The sequence below is a fragment of the Onychomys torridus genome, chromosome 11, assembly GCF_903995425.1.
Source record: "Onychomys torridus chromosome 11, mOncTor1.1, whole genome shotgun sequence".
Lineage (NCBI taxonomy): Eukaryota > Metazoa > Chordata > Mammalia > Rodentia > Cricetidae > Onychomys > Onychomys torridus.
Genome location: NC_050453.1, coordinates 57,486,360 through 57,502,007, shown reverse-complemented (window position 1 = coordinate 57,502,007; position 15,648 = coordinate 57,486,360). Strand labels below are relative to the sequence as shown.

Below are 15,648 nucleotides of genomic sequence, written 5' to 3'. Positions count from 1 at the left end.
GAGGCAAGAGAACAGCCAAACAGACCGAGAGTAAAAGCACTGTGCCCTTTGAGGGCAGTCGGAATGTAAACGATTTCCTTTCCGGCAGAGGTTTCTATTGTTTATCCTGTAACAAAAGTGCCTGCAGGCAGGAGAGAAGCTGGTGTAGGCCAGTTAAATTCATCCGTGGAGAGAAAGCTCTGTCAGGAACTCCAGCTGACTGCCTCAACTTCCCCAGTCAGCTTATGCTGGATGTCGAAAGTGCCAAATTTGATGATGTCATCTCTATCTGTTGCTATTTGTTCTTTTCTTTGGAAGCCTCATCTCAAGGGGACACTGTACTGCCTGGGAATTCCAGCCAACTGCCTTAGAGGGATTTCCCTTGTAGATTTCAGCTGGATATTTTTGAGGGATTTGATGAAGTTTTGCTGTCTATCTATCTATCTGTCTATCTATCTATCTATCTATCTATCTATCTATCTATCATCTAACTATCTACTTACCTGTCTATCATACACACACACACACACACACACACATAATCTATCCATCTATTATTAATTCTTTTACTTTGTTTGCTATATGCTTACTAAACTTATTGAAAACTACAAGTATGGCAATTGTAGCTCATTCTCCAACTGTACAGAACATTCAGTTGCAATTGCAAAACCCAGTGTGCTCTGAATACAATATTCACTCTCTGACACTTCATGGCAGAAGTTTGCAGCGCTCTGAGCTAGACAAACTGTGTACTTGAAATCCTTGTATGCACCCCCAACAAATCCCTGAAAACCTACCTCAGAAACTCCATCCTACCAAATGCCCTGGCCTCATAAACTGTCAACCCTGAAATAAATGAACAAGAAACACGAGGAACCTTCTGTGGAGATTTACGTTGTGTGGCCATCCATGCATGTGCCAGAGGCTGGTGTCAGGACTTTTCTTCAGTTGGTATCCACATTATTTTGTTGAAATAGGATCTCTCACTGAATCTGGAGCTCACAGATTTAGCTAGACTAGCTGACCAGCAAGTCCCAGTGTGACTCCTGCCTCCCCCTTCTCCATCACTGGGATTACAGGTGTGAACTAATATACTTGGCTGCTTTACATGGCTACTGGGGATCAAACTCACATGATCATAACAGCAAGCATCTTACAGCCTGTGCCATATCCCTTTACAGAAGGAAGATATCACCCGGGCATGCAAGGGGGCATTCTGAAGAGCAGTAAGGACTGCTCTTAACTCCCGGACTCGCTGTGAGCTGGCACTGAACAATGCTAGGGTAAATTTAAAGGTCTCCCAAAAGATTATGAACATGTAGCAGCTAAGCAACAAGAGTCAGGTGGCAACAAGAAGGGCTGGGCGACAGGAGGCCAGCAAGAGGACTCCACATTCTATGACCTGTGAAGCAGAGAGGCCCTTGTCAAATGACGCTTCCTCCCCCACACATAGCTACCTTATCAGCATTCCTTATCCTACCAGGTTGGTACAGGTCTCTCCTGGAGCAACAGAATGCAGTCAGGAAGCGTGGGCCAGACTGTTGGATGGTACAGAAAGAGAAACAGGCAGAGCTGGAGGTGGACATGCATGTGTGCGTGGGATTATTGCAAGGACCTCTCTAGAGTAGACAATCCCGGGCCCACTCTTTCTAGCTGGCTCAGAGAACGGCTCTTGGAATCTGGATTGAAAATCCAGCTCTGACACATACTTGCTCTATGACTTTGGCCAAGGAATTTAACTTCTTGGCACATCTCTTTCTCTATATGTGATGGTTCATATTGCTTATGAATTTGACAGGGGATAGAATTGCCAAAAAGGTCATGCTGTGAGAGATGATCTTGACCGGGCTAATGGAGGTGGGAAGGCCTATCTAAAAGTGTGTGGCTCTCAAGACGAGGCTTGAATCTTGGACTGCATCAAAAGGGGAATGCTAGCTGGGAATTCATTGCTCTCTCCCTATTGACTACAGGTACCACGTGACCATCTGTGATACTCTGTCATGACTTCCCCGCCATGATGGACAGAACCCTTGAGGTGTGAACCAAAATAAACCCTTCCTACCTTAAGTTGATTTTGTTATTTTATCATAGCAATGGGAAGAATAACCAATACAGGAAATACAATACAAGATGTATGTATAGGGGCCTGGAGAGATGGCTCAGAGGTTAAGAGCACCGACTGCTCTTCCAGAGGTCCTGAGTTCAATTCCCAGCACCCATATCGTGGCTCACAACCAACTGTAATGAGATCTGGCGCCCTCTTCTGTATATGTAATAAATAAATGTAAAAAAAAAAAAAGATGTATGTAAGAAAGCATGTATCTCATGGGTTTGGGGGATTCTAAATGGATGAATATTTTTATAATCCATAAAGGAGGGACTGGTAGCTGGTAAACTCTACACAGTGACTACTAAACACATCCAAGTTATTAGTCCTATCTCCTAACTTATACCCACTTGCCCTTGCTCTAGGGTCAAGAGTAAATAAATGCTCAGTGACAGAATGTTTGTCTGGTGTGCAAAGGAGCCTGGGTTCAAGCCCTGGTACTACACAAACAGCATAAAAGAAAGATAACTGGTGTGCAAAAGCAACACTATTCCCTGGTACTGCCAGCAAGTGGTAGATCCTGACAGCTCCATGTTTGGCCAAAGAGTCCAACCTGACTGTGGATGGTAGAATACCCTGAGATTTTGGGACTTCTCCTACCGTCTCCTTGACACTAGGCTATTGTATTAGTTTTCTCTCTGCCGTGTGAAAATTCTTGACAAAAGCAATTTAAGGAAGGAAATGTTTATTTTTGTCTCACAGTATGAGGGGATAGTCTATCATGGCAGCTGAAGTGTGATGCAGCTTTACATCTGCATTACATCTGCAGTCAGAAGGCATTGATGAACAGTGATTATGGTGACATTTTATTTGTACTGAAATGTGATTTTATTTGTATGTTAATAAATAAAGTAGCCTGGGGGTCAGAGCTAATATCAAGCCATAGCAGAAGCCAGGCGGTGGTGGCATACACCTTTAATCCAGATCACATGACAAGCAGATCCCTGTGCGTTCAAGGACACAGCCAGCAGGGAGACACACGCCTTTAATCTTAATACCAACCATAGAAGACCTGGAGGTCTGTATAGACAGGCAGTGAGGAGGAGGTCATGTGGTTGGGTTTAAAACCAATGAGAAGGCAGAACAGAAAGTCTATAAAAAAAAAAAAAAGAGATAAACAGGAAGTAGATCTCTTGCTGAGGGAAGGACAGCAGTGACAGGAAGGGTAAGGAGGTTTTAAGCTACTGCTCTGACCTCTTGGCTTTTAACTCTGTATTTGGCTTGTGTTTCTTATTTAATAAGACCGTTCGTTCATCTACAAGCGATACTTAGCTTTCTTTCTTCTTCTTATATACTCAAGGACCCTACTCCATAAAATGTGCCACTCACAGCAAGGATGGCTCTTCAAACCTCACGTAACCTCATCTAGACATTCTCACAGACATGCCCAGAAGTGATTCTAGATCCTGTCAAGCTGGTAATCAATAGCCACAAGTCCACTCCTATTGAACTTGACATCAAAGTATCACTTTTAAGTGATAACCTCCCACCCCTTAGCTCCACAGGCTCCTGGCCGTCTTATCATGCAAAGTCTATTCAGTCCAACTTCATAAACACTCACAGTCTTTTTGTGAGAGTTATTTTTTAGATGTGCTTGTATATGTCTATGTGAATGTGTGCCATTTGTGTGCAGGTGCCTGCAGCAGCCAAAGCGGGTGTTGGATCTCCCAGGTAGTCATGGGCCACCCAACATGGGTGCTGGGTAAAAGCTTGGATCCTCTGAAGTAGCAGCGAGTGCTCTTTCCATCTCTCCAGCCCTATCCATCCCATTGTCTTCAACAGTTCCAATATTGTTCAAATGTGTAAGTGAAGAATCTTTTTTAAGACTCAGGTAATCTCTTAGCTATGATCCTCTATAAAAACAAGTTACACACTTTGAGTGGGGCGAGTTTTCAAGACAGGGCTTCTCTGTGTAGTTTTGGTGCCTGTCCTGGATCTTGCTCTGTAGACCAGGCTGGCCTAGAACTCACAGAGATCCACCTGGCTCTGCCTCCCAAGTGCTGGGATTAAAGGCGTGCACCACCATCACCTGGCCAAGTTACACACTTCTAATATATAATGACACACAGTAAAATTCTCATTCCTACAGGGGGGAATGGAGAACAACAAGAAATATCAGAACAAAGGAAAAAAAAAACTCAGCAAACATAAAATTTTGCTCATTATCTGGGACTCCTGATGAAATAATTGTGTGATATTTTGATCACATTCTGACAATAAAGCTTGCTTTGCATCAGAGGGTGGAACTAGCCACTGGCTGACCAAAATTAACCATAGAGGTTTTGGAGGACTAAGGAAATAGAGAGGCAGGAAGCAGTAAGACAGGGCTTAGGCTCTCAGCCCCTTTGGATAGAGAAACTGAAGAGATAGGAAGTTACTGGTCACTTCTCCACTGCTTCTCTGATCATTTGACTCCCAATTCTTTTATTGATAAAGAATGACTAGATAAACATCAAATAATCATCTAGATTCCAAAAGACTGGGCATAGTGATGGGCGCCTTTAATCCCAGCACTCAGGAGGCAGAGGCAGATGGAGCTCTGTGAGTTCAAGGCCAGCCTGGACTACATAGTAAATTCCAGGACAGCCACGGGTATAAAGTGAGACCTTGGATGGCCCTACCCTTTCAACTCTCTTTCCAAACTCTTATTAGAACGGCTTGTTAAGTTCAGCTTATGGCATTCTAGGGCTTTTCTAGCTCCAAGTTCCAAACTTTTTCACATTCTTCCCATAAACCAGTTCGAACAGGGTCAAATTTATCCCAGCAACAACCTCGCTCCTGTTATTAGCTACTTTTCTTGTTGCTGTAGCAGAACATCTGACAGGGGCAACTTCAGGGGGGAAGGGCTTCCGTTGGCTCACAGTTTGAGGGTGCACATCCACCATGGCAGGGAGCCACCACATCAGGAGTGACATAGTTAGTCACATTGCAGCATCTGCAGCCTGGAAGCACAGGGCCAAGGATCAGCTTGCTCTCTCCTGGACCCTGGGCCACAGAATAGTGCTACCCACAGTTACCATTTCCCCACCTCAGTTAGTTTAGAAAATCCCCCCAAGACATGTTGAAGGTTTGTTTCCTGTGATTCCAGATCCTGTCAAGTTGAAAATCAATATTAACCACCACAGATTTCTAAACGTCTTTGGAGTACTAGAAACCAGTCTACCTGGTCTTGACCCTAATAGATCCAAGAGGGGTGTAGGATCTCCAGTGGTGGGTGCTATGAATGTATAAGGTGGTGTGGGATAGTTAACTATGTGAAGATGTGTTACACTTGTTTATGCTGCAGAATACTACTTTAACTGTGTAAAGGTGAGTTACATTTGTTGATGCTGCATTTAATGATGTAAAGATGTGTTGCATTTGTTTCACCTTGCCTGCCTAAGGCACCTGATTGGTCTAATAAAAAGCTGATCAGCCAGTAGCTAGGCGGGAGAGGGATGGGCAGGCCTGGCGGGCAGAGAGAATAAATAGGAGGAAGAATGAGGAGAGTGAGGAGCGTATGCCAGGGGCCAGAAGCCAGGCAGCTGCCAGCCAGTCAGACAGCCATAGAGACAGCGAGAAAGTAAGATATACAGACAGAAAGAAAGGTAAAAAGTCCAGAGGCAAAACATAGACAAAGAGAAACAGATTAAAATCTGAGCTGAGATAAGGCTGAGCATTCATAACTGATAAGAAGTCTTCGTGTCATGATTTGGGAGCTGCTTGGTGGCCCAGAAGAAAGCCTGTTACAGTAAGATTTGGAAAAGTATAGACACTATCAGAGGCCGCAGAAAGAGAAGCATGCTCTTGGACATGAACCTGACAGCTTGAGTCCAGTGACCTGGCTGCTTATCCCACAACCCTTCCCTTACCAGGAAAACACCTGAGTGTCCAACAACAGCTTGTACTGATATAGGAGACTAATCATTAGGCTTCCTCCATGTACCTAGCAACTAAGACCAGTGGACTCTCCCCACAGCCCCTTGATACTTAGGGTAGGGCCCTCCAAATCCCAGCCTCTATCTGTTTTATTTTTAAAAAGAGTTCCATTCTTATTTTTTAACTATATGTATAGCAAGGCACATGTGCACGTAAGTGTAGGTATCCATGGAGACCAGAAGCGCTGGATCTCCTGGAACTGGATTACCTGTTATGGATGCTGGAAATCAGCCTCGAGTCCTCAGCAAGAGCAGTGTGCAGTTCTAACTGTTGTGCCATCTCTCCAGCCCCCAGGCTCTATTTGTTAAGTTGCAGTGGTAGGGATCAAACCTAGGGCCTCCCTCATATAGACAAAGCTTTGTAACGGAAGCTACAGCGCAGCCCAGTCTCTTCTTAGAGGTGTCCATGACATAAGTATCTTTTAAAAACCAAGAAAGATAAAGGTGACCACACCTAATGTCTAGCAGACACTATATTAGGTATCTCACTCACTTTAGGACATTTGGAGGGACACTTGACTGGACTTAATGAGACACCAATTATATGTACATGTACCATCATGTCATGTGTCTTCTGGGACTCATTTTCATATGTCAGGGTAACTGTAGGAAGCCCTGCCCTCCATATTCCCTCCTGCCCAATCCTCCTAAAGATGGCAGGCTGGCTCCTTATCCCAGGCTGAGCCAGCTGCAGTTGGCTATGATTAATGGCCTCTATTAACAGAAAGTTGTAAACCGATCAGGTACCCAGGGCCCATGAAGATCTCACCTCCCCAAATCCCTTACCACCTAGTGATGACTCTTTAACTCCCAAGGCCCCTGCCTCTCCCAACTTGAGAAATATGGTCTAGGGAATGGCTTTACCAGTGAAATTCAAAATGGTTTAGAAGTAGGAAACAAATCTATGGGGGAAGTCCAAAATCTTAAAATTGGTTTCAGTGAGGGGGTAGCACTTTAGGGAGCCAGAATGGAGGTCCAGGTCAGGGAAGCCGATTTGTAACAACCTTGAGAAAAAAAAAAAGTCAGGGCCACTTCTGGCCACCAGCTGCCTGGACTTGGCAAATCACCTCCCTTCTCTGGACCCCGTTTTCCCTATTGAGTAGCTAAGACAGTTCCCAAACTCCTGCTGTAATCAGCAGAGTCAACAATTGCTCTGGTCACAGGGAACCTTATGAAAATGACTATTAAGGCCTCACTCTGTCCCTGCTCACAGGCATGGACTCCACCTAATCACTTACCCCACCCTCCCCAACCTGCTACCAGCATCTGCCTGAGCAATTAGTCCGATCCCCTTCTGGCCAATTATAACCGATTTTAAAAACCAAACCACAATTTCTTGGAGGAGCATCCAGAGGAGGATGTGAGACCCTCAGTCCAGAGAAACCCATAACTTTCTAAAGACCGCCCCCTCCCCCTTATCCCACAGAATAAGGTGGTATCTAGGCGGCAGCTTAACCCATTTGAACAGATGAGAAAACAGCCCCACAAAGACACCTTGGAGAGTGAGTGGCAGTTTGGAGAGATCAGGATTAGTGAGTCTGGGTGGGCCTCTGGTCTCCCAATGCTCCCCAGAACGCGAGCTGATAGCCTTTAAAGCCAAGAGACCTAGCCAGCTATGCATGCAATCCGAGGTAGGTAATCTCTGCGTGTGAAGTGATTATGTGTAAAAACAGAGGATTAGTGTGTCCGTGCTATGTCTCCAGGGATCAGCAGGACCCATCCTCCTACCCCGTCCCAGGACACAGAGCGGTGACCTCCGGGTGCAGTGCTAGGCAGCCAGCCGACTTTCCGCAGCGACCACTGGGCAGGGACACTGAGGGCTGAGGTCCTGACCTGGGGGCCCTTGCACCCCTACAGCAGGAAAACACAGAGGCTCTGCCCCCGGATCCCTTCTCAGAAATCCTTCCAGGCTCTGGGAAAGGCCAGGACCAGTGGGCAGCCGGCTGCAGGCAGACGCCTGGGAGATGTGTCACATTTTTCTCCGGGTTAATTACCTCAGCCTGGGAATCTGAGCCGTATCTGTCTCGGGCACAACAAGCCTTGTCGCCTGGTGGGAGAATCTTGATCTTTCTCAGGTGACAGCTGCTGGCCCGGGACAGAAATGTCCTTAATTCTGGGGGCGCCACCTGTCCCACAAGGCTGCAAAAGTCTAGATCTGAGGTGGAGCTTCGCGGAATGTGATGACTGGGATTGGACAGATGGAATGTCAGGTCGCCGGTAGGCGGGGCTGGGGTGGGACTTGGCCTGAACGGAATTCCCCCCTGGAGAGCCCCACCTTCTGTAGCCCCGAAGCACACAGAGCACTTGCCCTTTGAGTCTACTTGGGCAAATATTTAACCTTTCCATTTTTGCAGTGGCTTGTGAATCTGGGTGTCTAGCAGAGTTTGACACATAATAGGCACCCAATACCTGTTTGTTGAATGTGTAAGTCTGTCAGCTTGTCTGTCTCCTAGGGAAGTGCTGTTCCCAGACTAGTAGGTATTTCATCACACAGTTACGACCTGTCATGTGTGCTGCTAAGCATTCAGATGGATGTGTTTATCACTTTTAAAGACAAGTTCGAAGAGAGCGACATTATTGCTAACCAGCATAATAACTTGAGCTGGTACCAGCTAGTTGGAATTTTGAGATAGTAAGATTGCTTGAACTCAGGATTTGGGAGCTAGCCTGGGCAACATAGTGAGACTCATCTCTTAACAAACAAACCCAAATACATCAACTGTCTTCCAAGTGGGAGAGAAAAGGGTGGAGACTGTGGGGGACACTGGTTGTTTGTTTTTACTGCTGTTAAAAAACGGTTTCTGATGCCAACTTGAGAGATGACCTTGGGCCTATCAAGGTGCCCTGACCTTTCTGCTGACCAACAGACATGAGACCAAGTCCAGTATATGCAACTGCCTCTCGCCTAGACTTTGCATTCTTAGTAGGGGTGGTGGGGGGAGGTAACAATTCCTGCTGATATTCCCCTGTAGAATGCCATGAGAGAATGTTCCCATCTGCCCCCTTCATGCCTAGTTCCTTGGCCATTTCTTAGACTATATGAATTTCAATTCTTTTCTGAGTTTAACTATTCAGTTACTGTTGCAGAGCACTGAAACATCCTGACTGTGGGTGAGACCCTCCTTCCTGCTTTAGACAACCTGGTAAACATCCTTCCTGGTACTAAACTGAAAGAATTCTCTGTGTGTCTCCTTAGGCACCAGGTACTACAAATCCTATCCCTCTTCCATTGGACATCCCTTCAGATGGTTCAAGATGGCTGTCATTCTCCCAGATTCTCAGATGGGGTTCAAGGTTCTCATTGCACTGGCCAGTGTTGTATAAGTGCATTCTTGTATGTGTTTTTCATGGCATGTGTCCCTAAATGGAACACAACACCCAGTTATATGGGTGTATTATTTAATCCAGATCAGGGGTTTTCAACATGTGAGTTGAGACCCTATTGGGGACTAAGGGGGTCCAGCCTCTCGATAGTCTTCTCCCAGGGTCCGGGAAGAATCTACAACCAGCTGATAATTTAATCTTGATGAAAAAAGTTAAACTATGTACACAAAATTCCTTAGTCTATACACTTTATTCTTCTGAGTCAGTTCTCTGTCTACACGGCTTCTATTCTGCTCTCATGCCTAGCTCCTTTCTTGCCTGATTTCTCTCTACATTTATCTGCTGTTCCTCTAGGTTCTATCTTAATTCCTTCATCTTAATTCTGCCTCATCTAGGTTCTCATCCATCTAGTTCTTTCCCATATCAGCTCCTCTCCCATCTTCTTCTCTCTTGTCTTGTTCTTCCCCATCCGTCTCTTCCTCATCTTCCATCTCGTTCCTCTAGTTCTCTCTTCTAGCCCTTCAATCTAGTTCTTCCCATCTAGTTAGTTTCTCTCCAGTTCTTACCCATCTAGTTCTTCTGTTCTCTTTTCTCTTCTCTGTCTTGTCTTCAAGTTCTCTTTTCAAAAATCCTTCTCTCTCCTTCTACTTCTCAGTTCTCCGTATTCTCTCAGTTCTCCCTAAGTCTCTCAGGAATCCAGTTATAAACCCAAGCAATAGCAATCCTCTCACAGAACAAGGGTCATAAAGGCAAGTAAGAATTTTCCTCAGGCAGTGAGCACTAAGCTTTCTTTTACAAACCAAAAGGGGAGTGCTAAAGGAGGAGGTCAATAGGAGGGTCTCACCCTAACTTGCACAAGAAATAAAGCTATCCTCCTGACCTAGGAGACAGGTGTCATTTTGTTTGGCCTTGGATGCTTAAGTCTGTTCTTACAGAATACAGAGGTATCTCTGATAAGGTACTTTCCTCCATCCGGGGATGGATCTGACCGGCTGCTGCCAATGACGATAATTACAGGGAGGCTTGAACTGGGGTTCTGGCTGTGCATAGCTGTCAGCGCAGGTTATCTAAATATCCCTTTAGTAGAGGGGAATAGTGCCCAGTAAATGATGGAAAAGCTACAATAGCACACAAGAAACTCATAGCAGGAAATGGCTGATAATCAAAAGACAAATATCACCAAGACTCCTTGAGCCTCCGCTTGACCTCTGGAAGGCCCTTGGCTTCTTCCAGGTATTAGCTTTGTCACAATCAGCTGAAATCCTACTTTGTATATTTTTGTGGCTTGTAGCAAGACCCCTTTGCTGAGGGGGTCAAGCAACCCTTTCACAGGGGTCACCCAAGACCATTGGAAAACACAGATGTTTACATTACAACTCACAGTGGTAGCAAAATTACAGTTAGGAAGTAGCAATGAAAATCATTTTTTGGTGGAGGGGGTCACCACATCATGAGGAACTCCATATTAAAGGGTCTCAGTATTAGGAAGGTTGAGAACCACTGAGCTAGACAAAATTTATTTTAATTTAAAACAGAGTTATTAGGTTCTAGGCTTTGTTAGGTAACCCCAAGGTCAAATGAGCTTGTTCACTTGCTCAGTCACATTACACTGTACAATCCACTAATACATCCCCAAGTACTCATCTCTCATCGCTTGGATTCATCTAAATGGGAAACAGACTCAGCCTCATTTCAACCATGCAGGAAGTTTGGATCCAATGTTCCTTTTTCCTGTCTTCTTCTTCCTCCTCCTCCTCCTCCTCCTCCTCCTCCTCCTCCTCCTCCTCCTCCTCCTCCTCCTCCTCCTCCTCCTCCTTCTTCTTCTTCTTCTCCTCCTCCTCCTCCCTCTCCTCCCTCCCCCCTTCTCCCTCCTTTCCTCCTCCTCCTCTTCTTCCTCCTCCTCCTCCTCCTCCTCCTCCTCCTCCTCCTCCTCCTTCTTCTGGTTTTTCAAGGCAGGGTTTCTCTGTGTAACTTTAGAGTCTGTCCTGGAACTCCCTCTGCAGACCAAGCTGGCCTTGAATTTGCAGAGAACCTCCTGCTTCTGGCCTGGCAGTGGTGGCACACGCCTTTAAACCCAGCACTCCAGCACTGGGAGGCAGAGGCAGGTGGATCTCTGTGAGTTCAAGGCCAGCCTGGTCTATAGAGTGAGATCCAGGATGGGCACCAAAACTACACAGAGAAACCCTGTCCAAAAAAAAAAAAAAAGTTAAAGGAAAAAACAAACTATGTGACATGACTCGGTTTTCTGTGAAGTCTTCATTCAATAACTAAGCAGTAAAGAGTCAGAGTGGTGAATGCGCGTACTTTCACATCCCTTCCACACCCATTTTAAATACAAGCTGGATGATCACGCACCAGGAGCAGGGCTCAGTGAGTGACCTCAGACACAGTTTCTAGTTTGCTTCAAACCCCAGTTCCTCAAGGTTCCATCTAGATACTGCCTTGTACCACCACCTACTGGTGACCACTTCCCTGTGGGACACTTACAAAGGATCTACTGGCTTTGGGACTCTAGGTGAATGGTGCAAACACACCACAGTGACTGCCTCCCAATCACCGATGTCCTTCTTGAATTCCTGTCTGCTTGCTTCTACACCCTAAGTTAAAACTCTGTGGAAAACGCATTTGGATCACAGACTGAAGGTGTTGGCCACAGCACACTTGTGCCCCACCCCCTCCCTGCTTGCCTATGCTTTCTACTTTACAGATGTATGTGTTAGGGGATCTCTAGAAACATTACCTTCTATTCCCTTCCACCTGTAAGGAGTAAAACATCTGAAAACTTCCACTTCTGGCCTCTGATAGTTGGATGTCCTGAGGTGGACTCCATGCTGGGATTCTTTGTTTACTCCTTTGGTGGCTGCTGTGGCTAAGTTAAAAAAATTCAAAGAATTTGATTCCAAATAAGACAGAGCCAATATAAGAGACATTAGTCATCTGTCCATATAAATTGTATTTTTATAAGACATGCTGGTGGCTTTTAGCTGTCTGAACAGCCAGTCCCCCCATTAAATCATCGGGTAGTTGATCCCTGTTGACACTGTGCACCTGTGATCTCCCAACAGCAAGCATCCAGTTAGAGTTCACATGTAAACACATCAAGACTAAGTTAAAATAAAATAAAAAAAATTAAAGTAGAAGTCAAGCATAGTGGCTCATGCCTTTAATCCATGCCTTTAATCTCAGCACTCAACCGCAGAGGTAGGCAGATCTCTGTGAGTTCAAGGGCAGCCTGATCTACATAGTGAGTTCCAGGACAGTCAAGGCTATATAGTGAGAGTCTGTCTCAAAAAAAACGAAAACAAACAAAAAACTCGAAAAGAAATATATGCATGCATACATACATACATACAGTTAATGAAAAAAACTACAGGCAAACACTATTATGTAATAATATAGCTTAAGAAATTTATAATGTGTTCATCACACTGAAGTATCTAAAAAGTCTTAGAGCAAATATGTATGTGTGTTGAATTTACTTTAAGGGTTCCCACACTAATTTATTCATAGGATGCTCATTTTCCCACACAGGCTGCATCCAACCTACAGTAACACTCTGTGATAATATTAGGAATGTGTTTTCTAAAATGTATTTTGAAAACTACTATCACGTAGTAGTCTCAGAAAAACCATAGATCATCATCTTCTAAAGAAAACTTTACAGTCTTCTCAGCCAGCAGCCTGGGGACTTTTGTGAGTCTCTAGAGACTTTTAGGGAAATCACAGGTTGAATTTTTTTCCCCTAGAAGCACTAAGAAGGGATTTGCCCTTTTCTGTCTGATTTCCCTCCAAGCATACAATGGAGCTTTTCTAGGTTTAGATCCATCACAGAGGATTAAATGCAGAAGCAAATGTGAGAAGCCAGATCTCACACATTCAACCTGATGTCACAACAACAACAACAACAAAATGTAAACCAATGCTACCCTTGTCCTCTGGTTATCAGAAGGTGCCTATGCGTGCAATTTCAGAGACATATTGTGATTTCTGCTTTAATTTTGATAGTGACATATAACTAGAACCTTCGAGAGCAGTCTTTGGAGTTCTAAATAATTTTAAAGGAGTGTAAGAGGATGTGAGACTAGGATGTTTAAGAGCTGCTGTTCCAAGCAACTTTCCTCAGAGGGAAACTGAGGCCCTGTGGGTGATGCTCCAGCAGGAGTCCCATCAATAGAAACAGACGTTGTGGACTTGATTCCATGGGCTTAGCACAACAGCACTGATGCCTGCTACTGTGAGCTGATACACCAACCAAAACCCCAAAATATTTGGCTTGGGTAGAGAAAATGGGAGCCCCAAAGTAAGCTGTTATCTCAGACATACATAGTCGACACCCAGAAGCACATGCGCAGAGGCGAATGACTAAACCAAGAAAAATAGGACAGTGGACAAGGAAACGTTGACCTGAGGCCATAGCATCCTGATGCCTGGTGAGTGATTGCTAGGAGAGTGCACAGCTGAAATGTAAGTGAGTGTGTGTGTGTGTGTGTGTGTGTGTGTGTGTGTGTATGTATGTGTGTGTGTGTGTGTGTGTGTATGTATGTGTGTGTGTGTGTATGTGTGTGTGTGTGTGTGTGTATGTATGTGAGTGTGTGTGTGTGTGTGCACGTGTTATGTATGACTCTTTGTATGCATACACAATAGACTGGAGGGTCCATATTATTTACTAAACTTTGGCCAGAATTTATTGCAAGATTTGCACAATTAGGATGATTATTTCTTTGGTAAAGACCACTTTGGTGAGATGTGTTGAGAGTGAAGTGTGTCCGTGAGACACTGAGAGGGGAGGCCTGCACAGCAGAACACTATGCCTGAAGAAGCTCATGTATGTCAGTCATCCATCTTGGTACCCACCAGCCATTTGTCGCTGACTCCAGTCTCTGGAAGGTAAGTTCCCAGTAACCCTGACTCAGTGGCCACCCCGAAATGTACAGCTGTGCAATGACTATTTGTTATTTTATGACTAACCGCTTTTTTTGCTTCTGTAAGTTGCTTATGCAGATACCAAAGATTGTTTTGAGTTGCCCTAACCGCTTAACTTGGCAGAACAGTACAGTTTTTACTTGCTTACATAGATATTGAAGGTCCCTGTGTGGTTTTCTCCTTTAAAAGTCCTTCCCCAAATCCCTCCTCCATGGCAATCTCAAATATGGCTCAGAGAGTGTTCCTCCTTCTAGCAGTTAATCAATAAACCTTTTAATTATAATTAGATTGAGTCTATGGTCTTTTCCCAGGGGTCACAAACTTCATAACAACACCCCCACCCTGATATCAGTACCCAGTTTCTCTGATGCTTGATAAATCTGCTTTTGTCAGAGACAATACATTTACTTAGGATATCTGAGGATGGTGCACAATCCATTTTAAGGACGGCTCCCATGAATGGCAACTTCATATAATAAATAGGTGAATCAGAGATGACCGAGACTCCGGTAATTGATCTTTTGGACATCACACAAATGACTGACATCCATCTGTTGGTCTTTATTTCCTATTTAGGTTGGATGATACTGTGGTGTGGCTCAGGTGTGGTTGCTTAATGCCATCTCAGGAAGGTCATCATCTCCTAGGAGCCCGAGGCTAGAGGACAAAGATAACTTTGCTGGGTATTAGAGGCATATAGCTGATGCCTGTGAGAGATGCATAATTCAGGGGTGATCACAGCCATCAGGTCCCTATCCAGGAGCACAACAGTAGGGGCAGGGGTGGGGAGGAACACAGACCCTCTGTTCTAGCATGGGTTCCAAACCTAGCTTATGCAGGCAAACCCATGCTATGACTGTGGGGGGGGGGGGTAAAAACAGGTGCAAGAAGACCCATGCTGAGCCATTTACTCCTTTGCTGCAAGCATTTCCATCTGTCTGTACCACCCTGCACCTTACCCCCTCTGCCTTCACCTGTTGCTGTTCTAACAGAGTGCCAGCCATGAACTTTGTGGTCTAAACAACACAACTGTATCTCATCTCTGTAGGTCTGAAGTCTGATTGACAGTGAACTAAAATCAAGGTATATATATATCTTCTAGATGGTCTAGAAAAGGCCACTTCTTCGCTTTTTCTAAGGCACCACATCCCTTTTCTCAAAACTCTTTCCTCTGCCTTCAAAGTCAGCAGCAGACCATCAGAGACACAGCCATGTTTTTCTCTACCACAGCCAGGAAAAAAAAATCCCTCTCTTAAGGCCTCACCTGATTAGATTTGACCCTCCTGAACAGTCCAATAGTCCCTCTGGACCCTAACGGCCTTAATTTGTATCACATCTTCAAAGTCCTTTTGCTAGATAAGATAACACAGTCACAGGTCCGGCAGCAGCACATGGACC

At 44.9% G+C, this 15,648-nt stretch overlaps 1 protein-coding gene across 1 annotated transcript in view; it reads right to left on the bottom strand.

Moving 5' to 3' along the window:
- Igfn1 (immunoglobulin like and fibronectin type III domain containing 1) overlaps positions 1-15,648 on the bottom strand; it is a 60,953-nt gene that overhangs the window by 43,702 nt on the left and 1,603 nt on the right. Inside the window, 2 exon segments of the mRNA XM_036201975.1 lie at positions 7,732-7,854; positions 7,998-8,129. Of these exon segments, the coding sequence (XP_036057868.1) occupies positions 7,732-7,854; positions 7,998-8,129 (255 nt within the window).